The following is a 22,423-nucleotide window of genomic DNA, read 5'->3' on the forward strand; positions in this document are numbered from 1 at the left end:
AAAAATGCTTCTGTTTTTTTCTTTTTATTATAAATTTTTAAAGTGGCAAGCAAGGTTTTTAGTTTTTTTGTTAAATTTTCCGTGAAAAAAACGTTTATAAAATTGTTTACATAATAATAATAATAAACAGTTACGGACTTTCTAGACGTTTAACAAAAAAAAAAAATTCTCGTTTAACGAAAATAATAATAATAATAATAATAATAATAATAGGATTTTTTTGTATCCGGTTAAGTTGAGTATGAAAACCAAACCTTGAAAATCCATAGACGAACATTGACGACGGCAGATTCTCACGACTGAATTTTTTTTTTTTTTCAAACTTACTTCACATACCTTAACATACCTGAAGAACGCGAAAAAAAAATTATTATTAATAATAATAAAAAGGTTTACCTGTTTTATTGCAAAATTAAAAACATAACTCTCTCCCTCTCTCTCTCCCTCTCTCTCTCTCTCTCTTTCTCTTTCTTTTTCGAGATATTTTTGTGTTGTTATAACGTCAATATCGATATGAAAAATTTATAGTTTTAATAACCATCATTATTATTATTATTACTTTAACGCACACGACACGACTATTTTTCTATAATCGATTTTCATTTTTCCAACTTATACTCTATGTCCAACCAAACCTCTTTGTGTCATCATCATCATCATCATCGTGATGATTCTTTTAAGGAATTTTTCCTTAATATGTGACCTCCATCCCACGTGACACGATGTTTTTTCTTCTGACCTTGCTTATTCCACCCAAAAAAAAAAAAAAATCTTGTACATTTTTATTTATAATAAATTTTTTTAAAAGTTTCTCACGACTTTGTTTAAAAGAATTCAACTTTTGTTTTCTGCATTCTGGCAATCGTTGTTGTTTGTTGTGGTTGTTGTTGTTATATTTTTTTCTTTTATTTAGCATATTTCGATATTACATTGCAACCGGTTGTTGTCGTTGTTGTTCTCGAACGGATGTGGTTGTTGTTGGATTGAAGGAAGGGGATGATTGTGTTTGGGTTTAAATAAAGAAGGGATGAGAAGGGATGTGTGCATCATAATGCATGTGCGTGTGTCATGATCTCGGACACGATTTGTTTTGATTTACGGAACATTCGAGCTAATTCGATGCGCGATGCTTCTTCTTCAGGTTTTTTCTCTCTCTTTCTCTCTTTCTCGAGGAAGAGAGAGAGAGAGAGAGAGATGAGTCCAATTAAATATTCAATTCATGAATTGTTGTCGAGAATTTTCATGCAGGCTTCGTTATTCCCAAGATTTCAATCTGGTAGTTTTTTTTTTTTTTTTTTTTTTTTTCCACCGGAGCCTCGGACATGTTTTATTATAATTCAAATCATATTTCTACGACTGCGCCTGCTTTGGCTCTCATTTTTTTTTTTTTTTTTTTGATGGGTAGATGGTTCCTATGTGAACGTTCGTTCGTTATAGTTTCATCAAGTTGAGAAAATAAAAAAAAATTTTATTATTATTATTATTATTTTTATTATTATTTTGTTTTCGTGTGGTATACACGATTGTTAGCGAAGGGGAGGAAGGAGAGGGTAGGGGGTAGGATAGGGGGTTACGATCGTGTTAAGAATGACTGATTTAATTTTAAAAAAAAAAAATTGTTTGACCTTATGTCCATCGTGAGCCCACCACCACCACCCCCACTCCCATTCCCCCACCCCAAAAAAAAAAGAAAACTCATCAATTTTATTTTTTTTTTTTACCTGTGTCCCCCATTTTTTTTTTCCTTTCAAATATCAATTTGTCACTACCACGACGACGACGACTACTACTACTACTACTACTATTCTCTCCGAAAACGTTTTATTCATACAAAAGGATTCAAAATGAATAAAAAAAAAAAAAAAAGAAAAAATCATTCTCTCTCTCTCTCTCTCTCAAAGGGTCGTAAATGTCTAGGTTTATGAGCGTATAAAATGAAAATAATTATTACAAAATCTGGGAAAATTGTTTGAGAATTAAAGATATAGGGAGTTAAATTAAAAGTCGGTGGTGGCGGACCGTAATTAACCTTTATTTTTTTAACTTTTTTATTATTTTTATTATTATTATTATTTTTTTAAAAATAAATTTCGAAGAAATTTCCCCCTCCCCACTCTCCCCCTACTTTTCTCTTTTTTATTGAATATCGAGAGCGTCAAAAAATAATAATAATAATAATAATAATACGTCGAAAATTGCAATTTTTTTTTTTTTTTTGCGTGTTATTATTATTATTATTGTCAAACCTTTTTCAAAAAAAAAATTGGTTTGTTATTATTATTATTATTATTATTAGGGTTACCTTTTACAATTGTCGTCGTCATGTTTGATTTGAGGGAGAAAAACTAATGTCGCATATTGATTTTCTCGAACGAAAAAAAAAAAAAAAAAAAATTTAATTATACGCTAATAAAAATAATAAGGTGAAACGTGTAGCCTAGGTTTATTATTATTATTATTAGTCGTCGCCTTTCCTCCTCCCCCACCACCACCACCAGAATCAGGAATGAATACGATATATCGTGGTCATCATCCGTTAAGTTAAATGTTTCGCAAATGGAGGACAATCCCATATATATCAAGTCAAGGTTTTTTATTCTTCCTTTCCCTTCTTCCTTCAGGTACTCTTAACACGGTAGCTGACTGACTGACTGATTGATTGACGAACGTATATAAAAAATTCAAAATATTTTCTTCCCTTAAAATACCCACACGCATGCGCACAAGCATAACAAAATAAAAAAAATTGAAAATCTACAACGGTGGTAAAGAAGAAGGCGGTGGTGGTGGCGGTCGTGGCAGTAACGGCGGCGGTTATATTAAGACCTTACTACGTCATATTAACCTGTCAACCGTTTTTACGACTATTTTATAACAACAGAATTTAAACGTTATAATAAAAATGAAAAGAATAGTAATAATAATAATAATAAAATAAGTTGTTGTGGTTGTTATTATTATTATTATTTAAGATCAACTCGTCCGAATTTGAATGAGTTAATAATGAGGAGAATAAAAAAAAAAAAAAAAAAAATAAGACCACGAAAAAAAAAAATGATGATTAGGCTTTTACACTCTAGATGACATTGAAAAGCGAAACTGGTTTTAAAGAGAAGGAAACAAACAAAACAAAAAACTGACCGACCATAGGCATAATGGAGAGTATACATATATAAAGAGAGAGAGAGAGAGAGAGACAAACAAACAAACAAAAACAAAAAGTAATATAGAAAACAGGTGATTATCATCATCATTATTATTGATTTTATGTAATTTTCAATATTAAGACGATAAAATTTTCATCCGACAAACAACGCATACAACAACAAACTCGCGACAAACAAAAACAATACCAAAAAAAAAAAAAGTAACGGTCGAAAAGAAAAAAAAAATGTTGTTGTTGTTGTTGTTTTTGCATTCGTGTTGAGATATAATAATAATAATAATAATAATAATAATAATAATAATAATAATAATAATAATAATAATAATAATAATAATAATAATAATAATAGAGGAATCCCATGTTTTTTGTTTTATTTTGTTTTGTTTGTTAAACGCGGGTGGTGGACGAAGACATTGTTCTAGAAGGTTAATAACTGGTTTTAAATATCTGTATTTAAGTATTTCAAGGGCGAATGTCGGGAGCTTTAGTTTTAATTTAAAAAATAAAATAATAATAATAATGGATGAATTTTTTTTTTTAAATTTGAAATCTTTGCCAAAAAATTTTATATATATATTTATTAAAAAAAAAAAAATGTGAAGAGGTGTAATTAAGAGAGAGAGATGAGAAGTAGGAGGAGGAGGTAGAGGGAGTGGATGAGGAGGAGGAACGCATTCGATTTTTTTCTTCATAACAAAAAGCATGTCGCGAACGTCAAGCAAAAAAAAAATCTTAAATTTAAAATACACGAGACGTAGTGCAACAACAACAACAACAATCAGACGGATAATCAATCTTTTTCGTATGAATAACAAACTCTTTGTACGTTTAAAAAAAAAAAACGCGTTTAACAATATGATTGTTGAACGCGACGATGTGACACGTTACGTGAACCCAAAGTTGAAATTTCACACGGTTAGAAAAAAAAAAAAAAAAAAAAAAATGTCGACCGTTTTTGTTCACATTAGTGATAAATGCTATCAGTCGTGTCAGGTGAACTTAACACACGGAAGCGATTTAAACGCCGTAGGAAAAAAAAAAAATTCCCCCCCCCTCTCTCTCTCTCTCTCTGTCTCTCTCCCTCCCTATTGTTTGTTGTTTGCTTTATCACTTTTAAATTTTTTTATTTTTTCTTTTTCTTCTTCTTAATCGTTTAAACACTCTATGAAATTAAACGAACGAAGGAAATCGTACGTAACCCAATAATAATAATAATAATGATGATGATGATGATTTTATCATATCGGACCCCCGTGAATGAGGTCGTGAAGAGGAAGTAGTAGTAGTAGTACCAGTAATAAGGTTTCTTTTGTTTGACTAATTAAAGGAAGTTGTATTTTTTTTTTTTTTTTAACGGTGGGGGGAAGGGGGTCCGTTTTTTCCGTTGTCGACGTCGTACAGTGCCAAATAATAAAATGAATTAAATAATAATAATAATAAATACCGGTGAGAAAAGTATTTAAAAAAAAAAAAAACATCATCACCTGTTTTTTTTTTTTTTTTTTTGACGTGGTTGTTGTCGAAACGGTTGTTTATAATATTAACGGTTTTCGATCGTTTAAAATAATAATAATAATAATAATAATAATCATTAAACGAATTATATTTTTAAAAAGAAGAAAATTATTTACGGTGGCAAAAAAAAAAAATGTTTTGATTTGAATAACCACGAATCTTTTTTTTTAAAAAAAAAATTTAATTAATGTACGCGCCATTTTTGCAAAAATAAAATCTTTCTTTCGCACTTATTATTTCGTTCCGTTGCAAAAAAAAAAAAAAAAATTTTTACGGTTTATTGCAATTTTTAAAACTTAAATTATTATTATTATTATTTTTATTATTATAAAATAAAATTTTTAATTTCGGATAAATAACACGGTAAAAAAAAAAAAAAAAAAAATGGAAACCGTAAATCCTCTTCGGATTATTTATATATTCTTGTTTTTATTGTCTCAAAAAATGGCTGAGTTTATTTTAATAATTATTATTATCATCATTAATCGATCACGTGTGATTTTCAATCGGTCTAATCCACCACGCAAAAATAAATACGACGGGGGAGGGGGAGGGGAAACAAATTCATTTTAATACGATTCCATTCGTTCGTTTGAGTTAGCATCATTAACAAGAGTGCATTCATCATCATCATCATCATCATCGCCGTCGCCATCATTAAAGGATTTAACTTTATCACGCGTAATTTAATGAAATTTTTTTTTTTTTAAATTCCATGAAGATTATAATAACTGTATATTATATTTAAAATTATTATTATTATTATTATTACTATGTTTTCAAACATTATTCGAAAAAAAAATCCCATAGCATTTTAATTAATGACGTCATAATAGAAATGATTTATTGTTTTTTTTTTATTACGAATGGAAGGATAAATATATTGCATATGTTGTCCCACCATTATCATCATCATCATCATCATCATCATCATTATTATTATTATTATTATTATTATTATTATTATTATTATTATTATTATTATTATTATTATTATTATTATTATTATTATTATTATTTACATTCATTACGAAACGACGATGATGGCGACGACGACGACGTAAGGAGGACGAGGAAGGAGGGTCGTGTGTGTAATGAATTTGCTTACGGAAAATTAATTCTGTTCTGGTTTAAATGCCGTGGGAAAATTAAACTTGGAAGGGAAAAAACCCGTGTGGTGTGTGCGTGTGTGTGTGCGTACCTGGTGCAATATGAGACTCTTCTTCGCGAGGTTTTTCTTACAAGTTTGGCAAGTGAATCATACCACGCGTCGCTCACATTTAGAATATTTAATTCGACGACAATGATAATAATGATAAGAGAATGGGGAAAAAAACAATAATAATCGTTTACGGAATGGGAATGGGGAGGGGAAAGAGGAGGAGGAGGAGGAGGAAGGTCCGAAAGTAATTAATTTTTATTTTTTTTATTTTTTTCCAGGGAACTTTTTCCTTAATTTTGGAGGCTTGGCATGACAACAATCGTACATCGAAATCAAGCGGTGAGTAATTTTTTTTTCTTTCTCTCTCCCTCTCCCCCCCCCTCTCTCTCTCTCTCTCTCTTTTTCTTTCTCATCTTCTTTTCATTTTCCTTAATTTAAAATTCTAGTCGCGATCAAGAGAATAAGTTTTTTTTTTTTTTTTTTTTATTAATAACCAAACGAAAAATAAATAATTTACGAATTAATAAATTAAATTAGAAAAAAACATATAAATGAATGTGAATCCGGTAAAGTGGAAGAAGTGGAAGAGAGCGTAATAAATTGTATTTTCATTAAAAAAAAAAAAAAAAAACTTGATCCCGAATGTTTTCTCTCATCTTTATCTATCTAATTTTAATTTCCATTTATCTCTTTCTCTCTCTCTCTCACGCATGTGATAAAACCACACACACACACACACACACGCACTCGAACTCTTCTTTTTTTTTTTTATTAAAGGCACACAACGTTAGTGAATGAACGCGAGATTTTTTTTTTTTTTTTTTTTTTTTTGGAATCTGTGTACTTAATCATGTGAACATCCTGTTGTTGTTGTTGTTGTTGTTGTTCCGTCGTAAAACTTTTTTTTTTTTTTTAGCAGAAATAAAAAAATGGCAGAAAGGTTATGAGAAGGTCAGGTATAAAAAGTCGATTCTTTTAAAAAAAAATTAAAAACTCACATACTCTAAACTATTAAAAAAAAAATAATTTAATTGTTTTAATCCAGTTTTCTCTTTCTCTCTCTCTTTCTCTCTCTCTTTCTCTCTTTCTCTCTCTCATACCTTACGACTTTTAATTATCTCGGTAATAAAAGAATGAAAGAAGGAAAATTGTGGTGTGTACCTAACGTCAACTCGAATTAATAATAATAATTATTGTTATTGTTATTGTCGTCGTCGTCGTTACTTTTTATTATTATTATTATTATCATTTTGTCTGTTTTTTTTTCTTCTTTCTTTTCGACTTCCTCTCTCATTTAAAATGTTGCCAAGAAGATGAAGATGACAACAACAACAACAACAACAACAAAAAAGAGATATTAAAAAGAAAAAGAAAGAAAAAAAAGTAATTAGCGTGATGTAATTTTTAGTAGTTAAATAATAATATTAAAAATAGATTTCTATTTTTGTTAGACGTGTTATTTGTTTTTTTTTTTTTTTTTTTTTGAAAGAAAAATTGAAATTTAATTGTCGATGGAACGATTTGATGGTTGGGGAAGGGAGGGGGAGGAAGGAATAGGGAAACGGGGAGCTTTTTTTAAAAATCGGTTTTCCAGGAGTCGGGAATTATATGCGACTGATAAAATAAAACAATAAAATCGTTATTTATGTAATAATGTCGGTTGTTAAAGAATCTTTTTGTTTTGTTGGTAACACTGTAGTTGCCTTCGTCACGTGACGTTAAAAAAAAAAAAAAATTCTTATTTTTATCATCATCCCTTTTTTTTAATATTTACCCTTAACCGAAAAAAAAGAAAAAATGTTTGTTTTATTTGTTACGAGGATACGTTTGAACTTAAAACCACAAAGATGTGTGTTCTCTCTCTCTCTCTCTTTCTTTCTTTCTCTCTTTTTTCTTTTTTTTCGTGAGTTTTGTCGACGTTTTTCATTAGACCCGTACGAACAAATAAAAAAAAAAAATGAATTTTGTGTTCTGGTCGTACCTCAAATTTTTTTTTTGCTCTTATTAACATTAGGTTAGAGTGAGTGTTCGTTCGGCGGTAGGGTTTGAAAAAAAATATATGGATTCGAAATGACGTGGAATAAGACAAAACAAAATCCGTGTTGTTTTAAGGATGCGACGGTGTCGTGGCGCGATCGTTTTTTTTTTTTCTTTTGTCTTCCGTCAGTCAGATGCTTCTTCGACATTGTCATCAACATCCTGCATGATGATTAATATAAAATTCATCCTGTCCCAATAAAATACATTTACTCTGTGCCAAAGATAAAGAATAAAAAAGTGCCACAGAGATTGCAGAAAAAGGAAAAAGACCTTGAGTATATTTAAATTGATTAATTTTAAAACTGGTTACTATATAAAAAAAAAAAAAAGAAACCGTCGAAGAACAAAAAAAAAACCATGTGCCATAATTAAAAAAAAAAAAAAAAAAACTACGTTTTATTAATATACGAGGAAGTGCGTGTGTGTGCGTGTGCGTGTGTGTTGTGAAAAAAAAAAAAACGATGAGAGTACTTTTTTTTATTTCAAAGAAGGCAGTGCAAATTTTTATTAAATCCCTTATGAGACTGAGAGAGAGAGAGAGAGATGAAGTAGAGGATCCCGTTTTGGTAAATTTCCCTTCCCCCCCCCCCAAAATCGTTTTGATTAATTCTCAATTTAAAAAAAAAAAAAGGTTTTTTATTTATGAAATTAAATATCTTTACGAGAGAGGAGATGAAAAAAAAAAAAAAAAATTGTACCTGAAATGTAGGGTTACCTTTACCCTTCCCTTCCCTTTTTTTTTAAACTCATGTTCACGAAAATTTTCTCAAGGTTCCTCCTCTTCTTCTTCTTCTTTTTACGCATCTATAATCATTATAACAATTATTATCATCATCATCGTAATAACCGTTAGGAAAATTTTTTTTTGTTTTTGTTTTTATTGGTTTTACCTTACGAAATTTTCCTTGATATGAAAATTATTATTTTGTTTTGTTTAAAACAAGGTATTCCGATACCCGTTAATTTTTTTTTTACATAATAATCTCTTTGAAAGATTTCGCAAATTTTTTCGTTTTTCTCCTTTCCTTTTCTTGGGGGGAGGAGAGAAGAGAAGGGAAGGGAAGGGAGGAAGGGAAGAAGGGAATTTGACGGACGTCAAAACGTGTCTTATTTTTGCATCAAATTGATTGACTTTAACTATTATTGACCATTCGAAAATGCCAATTATCAACTTTCGATGTTATTAAATCATTATTATTATTATTATTATTATTATTATTATTATTATTATTATTATTATTATTATTATTATTATTAATAATTATAAATCTCTTCGAATTTTACGCAAGATGGCAACACGAGTTGTTTTTTTTAGTATTGCACTTTACCGACCTAGTTTTTCTTATGATTTTTTCAAAAGTTGTCACCCTGATCGTTTCCTTCCTTTGGCATCCCTGATTTGGAAAAACAATTTTCTTTCCCGTTAATTAAATTCTTTAGCATCGATTTCTTTCCCCCCCCCCTTTTCATCATCATCATCGCCATTTCGTTGTTGTTAAATGTTTTTAAATGCGTTTGTTTTGTTTTTCCTTGATATTTAAAAAAAAACATACCTGAAAGCAGGTTAAGCTCATTCCATTTTCGATAATTAAACAAAATTAAATTTGGAGGGGTGGGAGGTAGGGGAAGGGGGGAACACACGCATATTTATTTATAAATTATAAGTGAACGTCAGCAAAATTAATATCAATTTTTTTTTGCTTTAATTCTTCATATAACCTTTACGTGATTGTAAACGTGTTTTTTTTTTTTTTTTTCCATCTCGAGTTTGGCTATTTTTATACGTTTCCGGCATTTACATGACTTCTTCTCTATTGAAGACATTTAATTCCAAGGTGATCTGGTTCGGAAAAACTTTTTTTTTTTTTTTTTTGGGTTCTTTGTGCAAGCGGAATCGTGTTTACGCGGTGGTGGTGGCGGTGGCGGTGGTGAAGGTGCTTCGAAATGTCTAATTTTATTTAGTAGGCACTACATAAGTGACGAAATAGAAAAGGATAAAACGAAAATTAGAGAAAGAGGGAATCTCTCTCTCTCTCTCTCTCTCTCTCTCTTATGATTCGATTATTTATTTTATAAATTTATTTATCGAATCGCGATATATCGAAAATTAATTTTTCGTAAGTTAGGTAGTTTTTCGCTTTGAAATTTCTGTACTAACCTATTTGAATTGATTTAATAAAAACCACCATTTTATGGAGAAAAAAAAAAATGGCGGCGTTCATTTTCTGCATCGATGATGATGATGATGATGATGATGATGCGATTATGGTTTATCAAAATGAACCAATTTCAATTATTCAGATAGACATACTACATACGAACCTTGCCATTTGTGGCACGAAATGAAATTTTAAGATTAATTGCAAAATAGCGGAATGAAAAAAAAAAAGTAATTTTATTATTATTATTATTATTATTATTATTATTATTATTATTATTATTATTATTATTATTATTATTATTATTACCACAACTTTCGTTGCGTATTTTGTTTGTTACGTAAAAAATGAAATGAAATTTGAAAAGTTCAAATCGGTGTGTGTGTGTGTGTGATGATCCGAAATGAAATTTTATAAAAAAAGAATTTTTATATGAAGAAAATTCCCATACGGCGCACCCCTAAAATTTTTTTATAATTACAGGGTAGAAATGTTGGTGCTATCAATTTTATTTTATTTTATTTTTTTTTTTGGGGGGTTAAGAGTGACAAGAGATATTTAAGATGGTAGCCTCGCAAAATTTATCATAAAATACTCTTCCCCCCTCTCCAAAAAAAAAAAAAAAAAATTTAATAATACGTAATTATTTTTATTTAATTATTGACAGGGAAATTGAGTTTTAATTGATGCACCAGGGATTTGTTTGCGTTCCCCCTCCCTTTTCCCCCTTTTCCCCCTTCGAAATTCGTTTATTGTCGGTTGTTATAAAAAAAAAAAAAAAAAAAAAGGTTTTCCTTTTCTCTCATTCCATAAAAAAAAAAAAATTAATTTAATTACTGTTGCGTAATTGTTGTACGGGGCGGGTTGAGTTTTTTATTTTTTCTCAATCCTTTTAATTTGTACGTGCGTGCCTGTGCGTGCGTGCGTGTGCGTGTGTGTGTTCTCTCACAAACTGGGAAAAATTAACGTGGAACCAGACGGTTTAAAATAAAAAAATTATTTTCTTATCTTCGAAACAATGGTTTGTTATTGGTAAAATATCGTATTGGTTCTTTTTAAAAAAATTTACCTTCGGGGCAATTAAGTCGTTGTGTGTGTGTGTGTGACTCATTCGCATAAGGTTCGAAGAGTTATGAAAAAAAGTTTTTTTTTTTTTTTTCATAAACTGACCATTCACAGTTTCATCACGTTTAATATAACTGTCATAACTTTTTTTTTTCTATCTCTCTCTCTCTCTCTATCTATTTTTTTTTCTCCTCGTTCGTCGCCGTTTTGGGACCCGTAACGTGAACAGATATTAAATTTCTTTTACTTACAAACGAGTCATTATCTTATGAGTCGTCGATACACGGTGGGAACGACTTTTAAAAGTATTTTGAATTTTATCGTCCCATGCATTCCAAAGGGAACTTCTTCCGTTTGTTTGTTTCGTTCGTTTGTTTCGTTCGTTTGTTTCATTTGGTTGTGGATGTGTTTGTGTCCTGCACCAGTGAAACGATTTCAATCTTTGCGATTTATATCTATGAAATTATCACGATTAAATTCGTGCCCGTTTTTTTTTTTTTTTTTTTGGGAAAATGCCACGGTTTGTTTGTTTGTTTGTTTCCTTTCTTTCTTTCTTTCTTCTTCCTTTTAATTTTTGACGACGAAGACGACGTGGAAAAATTGTGAATGAATTTGTTTTTTGGGGGAATCGGATTACGCGGGGGTTGTTTTAAAATGTAATTCTTATGCGGATCCACGCTTATAATTTGGTTAATATAATTTTCTTCACGCAAGGGATGATGGTGATGATAATGATAATGATTGTTGTTGTTGTTGTTGTTAGTCCCAAGGCGTGTTTGTCATATGGTACTCAATTTATCTCGGGTTCTTTTATTTCATTCATTCATTCATTTAAATACGAATTAAACGGTTCGTTCCATTTTTTTTTTTTTAAGGCACGAAATAGCTACCATCCATTTTTTTCTCTCTCTCTCTCTCTCGAAATGATGTTTAAAAATGGTTCGGGGTAAAAAAAAAAAAAAAGAAACACTTTTTTTTCTGGAGGGATTCGAATTTTGTGCCACCTTTTCGGAACATATCTCCATCCACGTACTGAACCAAATATTTGTTTTTTTCGTTAGATAACTCATGAGGATTTTTGAAAGTTTTTTTTTTCTCTCTCTCTCTCTCCTTCGGTCAAGCACGTGACCCTGAATCGAAATAATCACGTGATGGAAAGAATTAATTTTATATGTAAACATTTAATTTCCGAATCGAAAACAACCCTTAATTTATTAACACACACTCACACAAAAAAATTGTCGTTTCGACAAACGGAAATTTTTTTTTTGGGGGGGGGGCGGGGATGAGGGAAGGTGGGGGTGAGGGTGGGAAGAGCAGAGATTATGAAAGAAAGGATCGGAAACACTAAAATAAAATTTTATTGATTCCCGACTATATAATGGGAAAGCCGAAAAGGTTTTTTTCTTCTTCGCTTTCGATTCTGCCAAATAATTTATCCCGGTTGATTTGTTTTTATTTCGATTCTGGAATCGTCGTCGGGATTTTTTACTATATTTATTAAATGTTTCGGATTTTGGAAAAGAAATTAGAAGAGAGAGAGAGAGGGGGGGGGGAGGGAGAAAGAAAAAGACAAAATCCGGAAAAAATAAAATTCGTTTATCGTTTTTTCGGCAGTTTTTGAGAAAAATTTTTTTGAATCGGTATCACGTGTGAGAAGAATTTTTTTTTACGTCACACGATATACACGACACTTTTTTTTTTTTTTTTTAGGGGGTGGATTTTTATCCGGTTGAAGATTAGAAATACAACCCTAAAAATAAAAATTTTATTATCATTATTATTTTGTATTAAATTAAACCAAACATCCTGCCAGGTGAATAAAGTTTACATTTATTTACTTATTTGATTTTTTTTTTTGTTGTTGTTGTCAGGTTCGCCTCGTACTCTCATCAGTAGGCTCATGACACAAAAATGGTTGGATCCGGGAGATGATTGGATGGAAGGGGAACAAAAATCAACGCATTCGTCTATACGATACGAATATCGCGTCGTCTGCGATTCTTTTTACTACGGATCGGGATGCGCAAATTTTTGCCGTCCGAGAGATGATAAATTCGGACATTATAATTGCGCACTGTCAGGAGCAAGAGTTTGTCTCTCAGGATGGAAAGGAGATTACTGTGATCAACGTAAGTAGTAGTACTTTATTTACATATATACCCATTCGATTCGATTCGATATATCGATCACCTCTTGATGATGAAGGGGGATGATTTCGAGAAACTCGTTAACTTTTTTTCTTCTTCTTCTTCTTCGATTTTATCGATGCGAGAAATTTACAATGATGAGTTTTTCTTTCTCTCTCTCCCTCACTCTTCTCTCCCTCCCTCTCTCTCTCTCTCTTTTTGTTAAATTGAAAATTATATTGGTTACGTGAACAACACTAACATTGTTCCGGTCGAAAGAATTTGAATGTATGATCTTCCAATTTTTTTTTTTTTTTTAAAACCACAAAAAGTTTTTTTCAATCAGATTTATATATGTACCATCTAAAAATTTTTTAAACCTGTGAAAAGGCACGATTGTACGTGCGTGCGTGAGTGCGTGCGTGTATGTTTGTGAACGTGGAAAACGCCTTCGTATTTATTGAAGTGTAAAAAAAAAAAATCAATCGGGGGAGGGAGGGAGGAAGGAAGGAGGGGGAAAGAGAGGTTCGTTTTTGTGTGTAAAAAAATTAAAAAAATTTAATTAAAAAAAACATAATAATTTTGTGATTTTTTTTTTTTGGGGGGAGGGGGTTTGCGGTAATCAAAATGGCGAAACAACAAACACACAACAACACGTACGTTAAATTAATAAAAAAAATTTTTTTGTTTTTTTGTTTCTCTTTCGTAACGTTCATCATTTTTTTTTTTTGTTTTGTTTTCTTCATCTTCTTCTCCTTCTTTCATTCTTTCTTTTTCTTTTTTTGATAAAAAAAAAAAAAAAGTACATGTAAATGTTACGAACTCGAGACGTGATTGAAGTCACCTGTGTGCCCCTTCAACGTGATTCTCAGTTTTTATTTCCACATTCACTTATACCTTTATACAAGCACACATATATGACTTTATCTGTATCTTAGTTGACAGGTAAAACAGATTAAGCCTTTTTCTGAATTCCTCAACGACTCAAAAAAAGAGAAAAAAAATTTCGTTTTCATATAAACCCCATTAGGCCTAATTTTTTTTTTCCTCAAAAATTTTTTTTCTCCCTTTGTTTTGTTTTCTTTTTTTCTTTCTTTCTCATTTAATTTCACCTTCCGAAACAACAACAACAACAACAACCAGAAAGTTTTTTTTTTTTTGGGGGTTTTCGTTATGGTCTTGTAATAAGTCTTTACTTTCCAGTTTTGACATTTTAAATAAGGAGATTATCGGGAAGGCGGAGAAGGGGGGAGGAGGAGGAGAAGACAAGGCCCCCATCATCGATTTTTATTATTTTCCTTCTTTCTCTCTCTCTCTCTCTATCTCCCCTCCCTCACTTATTACTTTATCATTACCGTGAATAAATCTTTGTTAGGGAAAATTTTTATCATAGAGTAAGAAAGAAACAAAAAAATTCTTGTCATTGATTGGTTGATTGGTTGTTGTCGGTGAGAATCGCACTTAACGTGGAATTAGATTTCTTTTTTTTTTTTTTTTTTTTTTTAATAAAAAAAAAAAAAATTTGTGAATAGGAGTTTTTGTAAAAAAAAAAAAAAATTATCGAGGGCATTTGGGTAATTGCAGGTTTTAACCGAAGGTCTTGATGGGAAAGAAATAAAAAAAAAAAAAAAAAAAAAATTAAGTAAATAGCATTGGTTGTGTTGTGTGTACCTGTGACCTACATATTAGTTTCGGTTTGAAATGAATTTCTCTGGCGCGTTTTTTTTTTTTTTTTTTAATACCAATTTTATCAATGATAATGGGTTGGTTCGGTTGCCCCCTTTTATAAGTATCAATCAATTAAAAAAATGGATCGGGATCAGTAGTGGAAGCAGAAAGAAAAAGAAAAGTAGGGGGGGAAAAATAAAACCCAACAATAATAATAATAATTGCGTTTTTTATTATTTCGATTGTTTTATTTTTAAAAAAGTAATAATAATAATAATAATTTTTTTTGTGTAATTAACATTTCGAAAACTCGTTTGTTGTTGTTTGTTATTATAAGTGTGTGTGTGAGAGAGAGGGAAAGAGCGCGTGGGATATGCAAAAGAGAAGAATCGGAGAATGACAAAAAAAAAAAAAAAATTACAAGTCGGTTTTCTTATAAATGGCGATTTAAAAAAAAAAAAAAATTTTTTTTTGCCGTTTCTCACGATTCGTTTCCTCCCCTCCCACTCCCCTTTCCCTCCTCCTCATCTTTCATTGATTCATTGAAAATTTAATTATCATTATCGTCATCGTCACAGTCGTTGTCGTCATTAACATTAACGCCAATTTTTTTATTTTACTCGTTTTTTTTTTTTTTTATAAAAAAAAAGTAATTTTTATGCAACGGAAAGGAGAACGGCATAAACTTCTTCTTCTTCTTCTTCTTCTGCATCTTTTCAAACATTTAATAATGTTGATCTTTTGACATTTGTTGTTGTTCTTATGAAAAGTCAAAGGAATTAATTACGAATCCGAGAGGCGGATTCAACAACAACAACATTCCCAAGTTTTTTTTTTTTTTTTTTTTTTTTTTGCGAAATATCCATTGAAAAATTTATTTATTTATTTTTTTCTATGCCACAAACTCGATTCGCGTTAAATGTTTTGTGTGTCACTTAAGTTTTTATCATTATTATTATTATTATTAAATATTGTGCGGTGTGTGTGTGTGTGCACGCCGAGTTGTGTTCTTAAAGCAAGATGTTTGTTAAATTACATGGTTCCCCATTTGCTCTACCACCCACTACCATTAACCCGTTAATTAATATGGTTAACGATTATAACATTAACAAATTCCATTTAAGGGTTTCGTTCACGAGCTTTTAGGTGTGCTCTGTCTGTTATTTTACGTTTTAAAAAAAATGGGTTAAACCCCTTCTAGAATTTTCGGTGGAAAGTCGTTCGGCCTTGTTTAAAAAACAAAGATGAGAGATGGATGGATGGATGGATGAGGCAAGGACGGTCGGTTAGTGAGAGAGAGAGAGAGAGAAAGAATTGGTTAAATTTATTTAGTCAGCCATCTGTAAAAAGAAGAAGAAGAAGAAAAAGAAGCAAAGAAGTTTCATTATCGAATGGCTCCCACGATTTATCATCATCATCATCATTTTTTTTTTTTTTTTCGGGTTGTTTGTTGGTTTCATAACAAATCGAAATAATAATAATAATAATAGGCGTCGTACCGTTAGCAAACAAATTCAAAAATAAAACGGAAAAGTTGATAGTTTTTTTCAAATGGGTTTTTGTTAGGGTGAGAGAGAGATAGAGAGAGAGAGGTAAAAGGAGATGATGAGTACTACTTCCGTTTGGAAAAAAAAAAAAAAAAAAATCCCCGAAGGAGAGCAAGTTCCCATGATGCTGCATTCGTGGAACACAAATATAACTGCACCTGCCGGCTACTGACGGTTGCGAGCTTTTTTTTTTTAAACCATCCATCTTATTATTCTAAAAGGAAATATGACTTCCTTTTTTTTTTTTTTTTTTTGAACTTCCTCACATTTTCTCCAGTAAATACTTTTCCAGAATGTTCGATTGAATAAACACATCGTTTGGATTTATTTTGATTGGGTGTGTGAGAAAGACACCAACAGACCGTGAAATAAAAATGTTTCTTATTAATTGTCAAGATATTGACTTGTATCAATTTATTTAATTTGATCGATTATTTTGAGAAGAGAGAAAGAGAGAGATAGAGATAGAAACATGTCGTCTTTTTATCTCTCTTACTCTCTCCCTCTCACTCTCTCTCTCTCTCACTCTCTCTCGTTCGAAAGAATCGAATTTTTTTTTTTTTTTTAATGAGACGTTATCACTTTGGGAAAAAAAAAAAAAAAAAAAACTCTTTGCTGCTACTTCTACCACCACCGCCGCCATTTTGAAATTCATTTTGTTTCGTTAAACAAGTTTTTGAAAAAAGAACTTTATTAAATTAAGTGTCGAATTAGTCTTTTTTTTTTTTTTTTTAATAAAGAACGAACGAGGAGTCGGAAGATTGAAAGATTGTTTTCCATGATGGGTTTTATATGGGGGCTCTAGAACACCCTTTTGGGTATATTATCGGTAGGATAACAACAACAACACTTTCCGTGATATCTCGTTCGTTTAAATTCTCATTTAACTCATTGTTCAGGTACCTGGGGAGTTTCTCTCTCACTCTCTCCAATTTTTCTTACCGTAGTTAGTCAAAGAAGTGATTTAACTAAGGTCTTCCATTAATAGATTTGGCAACGTCGTATTATCGTATCGACGTATTTAAGTTCCCACAGATTCTTCCAGCATTCATTGAAAGAGAGAGAGAGAGAGAGAGAAAGAGAAAGAGAGAGAAAAAAAAATTTTTTTTTAACCTTCTCCTAGTCCGGTCCGTTTTAACTCATCCCGTCAGTGTTTGCCTTATAGAAATTTCGCTTTCTAAATTTTTTTATTTTATTTTATTTTATTGTGCGTGCACGCACACGCACGCACACACGCATTTTATTTTATTTTTTTTTCTCAGTTCGTGATCGTTCTTTTAAAATTTTCTCAATCTTTCATTATTTTTATTTTTATTTTATATATTTAAAATTTTTTAAATGATCGATTATTTTTACCTTTTTTCTCTTCTCCATTTTGATTTTTAATTAAAAAATTTATATATATATATAAATTGATGGGTCCATCATCAAATTTTTTTTTTTGTGTTGGTAACCCTTTGTTTTCGTTGTTCATTGTAACGTTATTTATTTTTGAAAAAGTTAACACAACACGCAACAGGTGAATTTTATTATTATTATTATTATCGTTAGGTTTTTACGTGCTAAAATTACTCTTTTCCGTGATTGTTTTGTTTTCTCTCTCTCTCTCTCTCTCTCTCTCTCTCTCTCTCTCTCTCTCTCTCTCTCTCTCTCTCTCTCTCTCTCTCTCTCTCTCTCTCTCTCTCTCTCTCTCTCTCTCTCTCTCTCTCTCTCTCTCTCTCTCTCTCTCTCTCTCTCTCTCTCTCTCTCTCTCTCTCTCACTTTGCCACCAAAATAGTTGTTTTTTTTTTTTTAATATAAAAATCAATCGATTCGAATAGATTTTTTGCGGTTCATTCAAAAGGGAAGAAGGGGGAGGTGAGGGGTGGGGAGGGAGGAGGGGAAGGTCTTTATTTTACCCGCTTTTTGTATTCCTCTTCGATTCGTCATTAATAAAAATCGATTGCGTTATTTTAGATTTAATAAGGTGTTTTTTATCGGCGTGTTTTCATTATTATTATTATTATTATTATTATTATTATTATTATTAATAAACGTGTAAACTCTTATTTTAGAGAAATACGGTAAATGTTTGTGTGTGCGCGTTTTAAAAAAATATATAAATAAATATTTTTGTGTGGGGTGCGGCATAATTAATCACGGGTAACTCGTCGTCCTCTGAAACTTTTTTTTTTTTTTTTTTTTTTTTGATAGCTTTTGGCCATCTCGATTCTCCCCCTCTTCATCCTCCCCCCTCCCCGCTATTGTGTAAAAGGTTATCCGGATTTTAAAATGTCTGATTCGACGAACTTCTCCGGAGTCGCACAATTACAAAAAAAAAAAAAAACTTCGAAATCCCCGTTATGTTATTAATTAATTTCAAGGATGCGAGTTTGTGTAATTTTCTTTTTCTATACCCGACGTGTGACGTTGCAACGGATTTCGTAAAAAAAAAAAAAATTTCAACCCTCCCCCTCCCCCATCTGGGGACAACTCGAAAAAGCGACGTAATAATAGTGAAGATGCAAGATGGGGGTAAAAAAAAGAAAATTAATAATAATAACAATAGATAAAAAATTGGGTATAAAGACAATAATAATAAATACCGATCGATATATTTTTGTCTTTTGAAATTACAGTTGTTTCATCTTATGAAACTAAATATAATAATGATAATGACAGTAATGATGATGATAATGATAACAATCGCAACGTCTTTCTTTACTTTTGTGGACGTGGAAGAAGAAAATTAAATGATTCATTAAAGTCTGAGAAAGAATGAACAAAAAAAAAAAATTGACTCACGACTTACCGATATCGAAACTAATAATTTTGTTCAAATCCAAATCGATATACTTTGTTCAGGTTATTTTCTCTCTCTATCTCTCTCTCTCTCTCTCTTTTTTTTCGGCTTTAAAGTGCGTGTGTGCGTGTGTGTGTGCGTATAAATTTTTTTTTTTTTTTTTTGTTACCAACATTCCTTACGGTCTTGTACGCACATCTTTCTCTGTTTTTTTTTCCTTAGGTTTTAACCTGTCAATTAATTTGTAAAAAAATTTTCGTTCGGATCGTCGTGGAAGTAGTGATAGTAGTGGCAGTAGTGTTGCTGCTTTTTTTACATTAACGTACGATTCGAGGGTCGAACTTTTAAAATTTTTCCCCTGGTAAAAAGTAATTTAATTAAGAATGTGTTGTTGTTGTTGTTGTTGCACTTCATTTTCGATCCCTTTCTTAATAGATCCCGAGGGAGAAAAAGTGGAAGGAAGGAAAGAAGGAAAACAGGTGAAGGCGGGATTTTTTCATTAGTTTTCCCCATCCTTCCCTCCTCCCCTCCCCCTCTCTTTGTTCACGTCTTACGCGAAACGATATCACGGGAGAATTTTTTTTTCGTTGTTGTGATAAATGTTTGTTTGTTTGTTTGTTTGTTGTATTAAGGAAAACAAACGGTCGGTGCATGCACTCATTCTCTCTCTCTCTCTCTCTTTTTTCTATTGTTTAAAATATTCATTCATTTGAGTAACAAGTTTTTTCTTTATTTATAAATAATAATAATAATAATAATAATAATGACGGCTTTATTTATTACTCTTTTTTTTTTTTTTTACCCAAAACGGTTTTTTTTTATTTAAGTAGCTCACATGACTACCAGCAAACCAAACATGTTTTTTTTTTTTTTTTTAGACTTGATCAATCAAATGAGTTCTGTTCTGTTTTTAAAAAGAAATTAAAAAAAAAAACTTTTTTAGCCCCCCTCTCCTCTCCCCAAACCTCCACCTCCCCTCTCACTTCCTCGTGAGTTTTATTATTTATTTATTTATTATGAATTAATTACTTAATTAATTTTTTTCTCTTTTTTTCATTCATTAATTGAAAATATTATTATTATTATTATTATTATTATTATTATTATTATTATTATTATTATTATTATTATTATCATTTTTTTAGTGACTCAGGTAGAGAGAGAGTGAGAGAGTGGTGTCTCTCTCTCTCTCTCTCTCTTTACTTCAAATCTTCTTCTTCTTCTTCTACTTCTTTCATTCAATGTATTAAATAAATAAATAATTTTCTTCTCTTTTATTTAACGCGGCGCTATACGTCAATCAAATGATGATAATAATAAAAATAATAAAAATAAAAGAACCGGAAGTTCAACCTCTTCCGGCGACATAAATAATAATAAAAATTTTTAATAATAATAATAATAATAATAATAATAATAAAAGCGTGTTTACTCTGTGTAGTTGTTGTTGTCGAAAACGGGTACGAATGGGGGGAGGGAAAAAGGATGTGGGAAGGAAAGATGGGGGGGGGAATTCGTATTAATGATGATAATGATGATGATCGTTAGGATTTTAACGTGTGTAAACGTTTGATTTCGCGCGTAATTATAATAAGCACACACGCACGCACACATGCACGTGTGTGAAAAAATAAGGAAATGATTATGGGATTAAAAGTTTAAAAAGTGAAAAGTTACTTAGTTGATATTAAACGGTAGCAAAAGTCAAACGTAAATGGAAAACAAAACAAATGTGAAGGGAAAGAAGATGGCCGCCAAATACATTTCGTTGTAAGCAGACATTCATGGAAGAATTGAGCGCGGAATATTTTATATTATACGTATAAAGAAAAATGCGGGAGTTAAATTGTGTTGAGAGATTGGAAAAGGGCAAGGACTTTGGAAAGTATTTTTTGAAGATATCCCTCGGAAAATAATAATAATAATAATAATAATAATAATAAATATTTATAATGATAGTTACGTTGCCGATTGTTTATTATTATTATTATTATTATTTTTTGTTGTAAAAATAATTAGCGAAATAATTCAATCGACCTCGAAAAACCACACAAAAATCGTGGCGGCAGAAGAAATTTTTTTTTTTTTTTTTTTTGTTGAAATCAAGTTGGTAGAATTGTTTTTTTTGTTTTGTTTATTTTGATTTGAATTGTTAAGATGAATCTCTCATCATGTGTTAGTAATGTAATTAGTAATAAAAGAAGAAACACAACAAACGGTTGGAAATAAAATATGGCGGCGAAGTAAACAAATTCACAAAAAAAATTGTGTTCCGTTTGTGTAATTAAACATTTTTTTTTTTTTTTTTTCCGTAGAGAGAGTTCTCATTGTGATTAGTAATAATAATGATGATGATAATGATGATGATGATGATGATTTTTAATTCTTTTTTTTTTTTTTTTGTTTATTTGAATAATGGCTTTGTATGTTTTGATGGTATTTAAAAAAAGGTACCATTGATGTGTTTTGTTTTGTTTTGCTCATTTGTAAATGGAAGTGTAGGAAGGGGGGGGGATTAGAATTGCCACATTTGAAAAATTTCTACCATATTTCGACTTGTGATGATTCCCTCGTGCGTGCGTGTGTGCGCAACCGTATTGACGAAATTTGCAAAAAAAAAAAAAAAAAAAAAAGATTACAACAAATAGTTTAGTGTAGAATTCATGCATGTGTGATGCAATTTAAAACTGGTTTAATAAGAAAAAAAATCTTCGACTTTCTCTCCTCTTAAAATGTTTTTCCTTCACATGTCACCAGGTAGGCAGGCAGGCAGGCAAGCAGGTACGCAGGTAGTAGTAGTAGTGGTAGAGGAACCGGTTGAAAATGTCACGGACTTTATAAGTGGAACGTCCCTTTTTAATACATAAAAAAAAAATTAATTTTATTTATTTAATTGTTACTTGAAAAAGAGGAAAACAGACAGAGACAGAGAGAAAGAGAGAGAGAGAGAGAGAGAATGATAGTTAGTGAATGAAAAATTTGAAAAATTACATAAAACCGTTTTCGGGTGATTTAAAAAAAGATGCAGATCACATTTAAGATTCTCGGGTATTTTTTTTCCTAGCCAGTTAAAGGTCATAGTTCATTTTATTTTCGTAAATTTTTTTTTTTTTTTGCCTCCGAGACTTAATAAATAAGTTGATGAAATTTTTTTTTTATATTTTAAAGTAAGAGAGAGAGAGAGTGAAAA

General features: G+C 30.8%; 1 protein-coding gene across 1 annotated transcript in view; it reads left to right on the forward strand.

The window, feature by feature from the left end:
* Positions 1–5,892: 5,892 nt before the first annotated feature.
* The window catches only part of Phum_PHUM290740 (Neurogenic locus protein delta precursor, putative), a gene marked incomplete at both ends in the record, with an annotated part of 28,791 nt that continues 12,260 nt past the window's right edge, over positions 5,893–22,423 (forward strand). Inside the window, 3 exons of the mRNA XM_002426979.1 lie at positions 5,893–5,934; positions 6,122–6,182; positions 12,982–13,239. Coding sequence (XP_002427024.1) covers positions 5,893–5,934; positions 6,122–6,182; positions 12,982–13,239 — 361 coding nt within the window. The remainder of the gene's footprint in view (positions 5,935–6,121; positions 6,183–12,981; positions 13,240–22,423) is intronic.

The sequence above is a fragment of the Pediculus humanus genome, genomic scaffold (assembly GCF_000006295.1).
Source record: "Pediculus humanus corporis 1103172107673 genomic scaffold, whole genome shotgun sequence".
NCBI classification, from domain to species: domain Eukaryota; kingdom Metazoa; phylum Arthropoda; class Insecta; order Psocodea; family Pediculidae; genus Pediculus; species Pediculus humanus.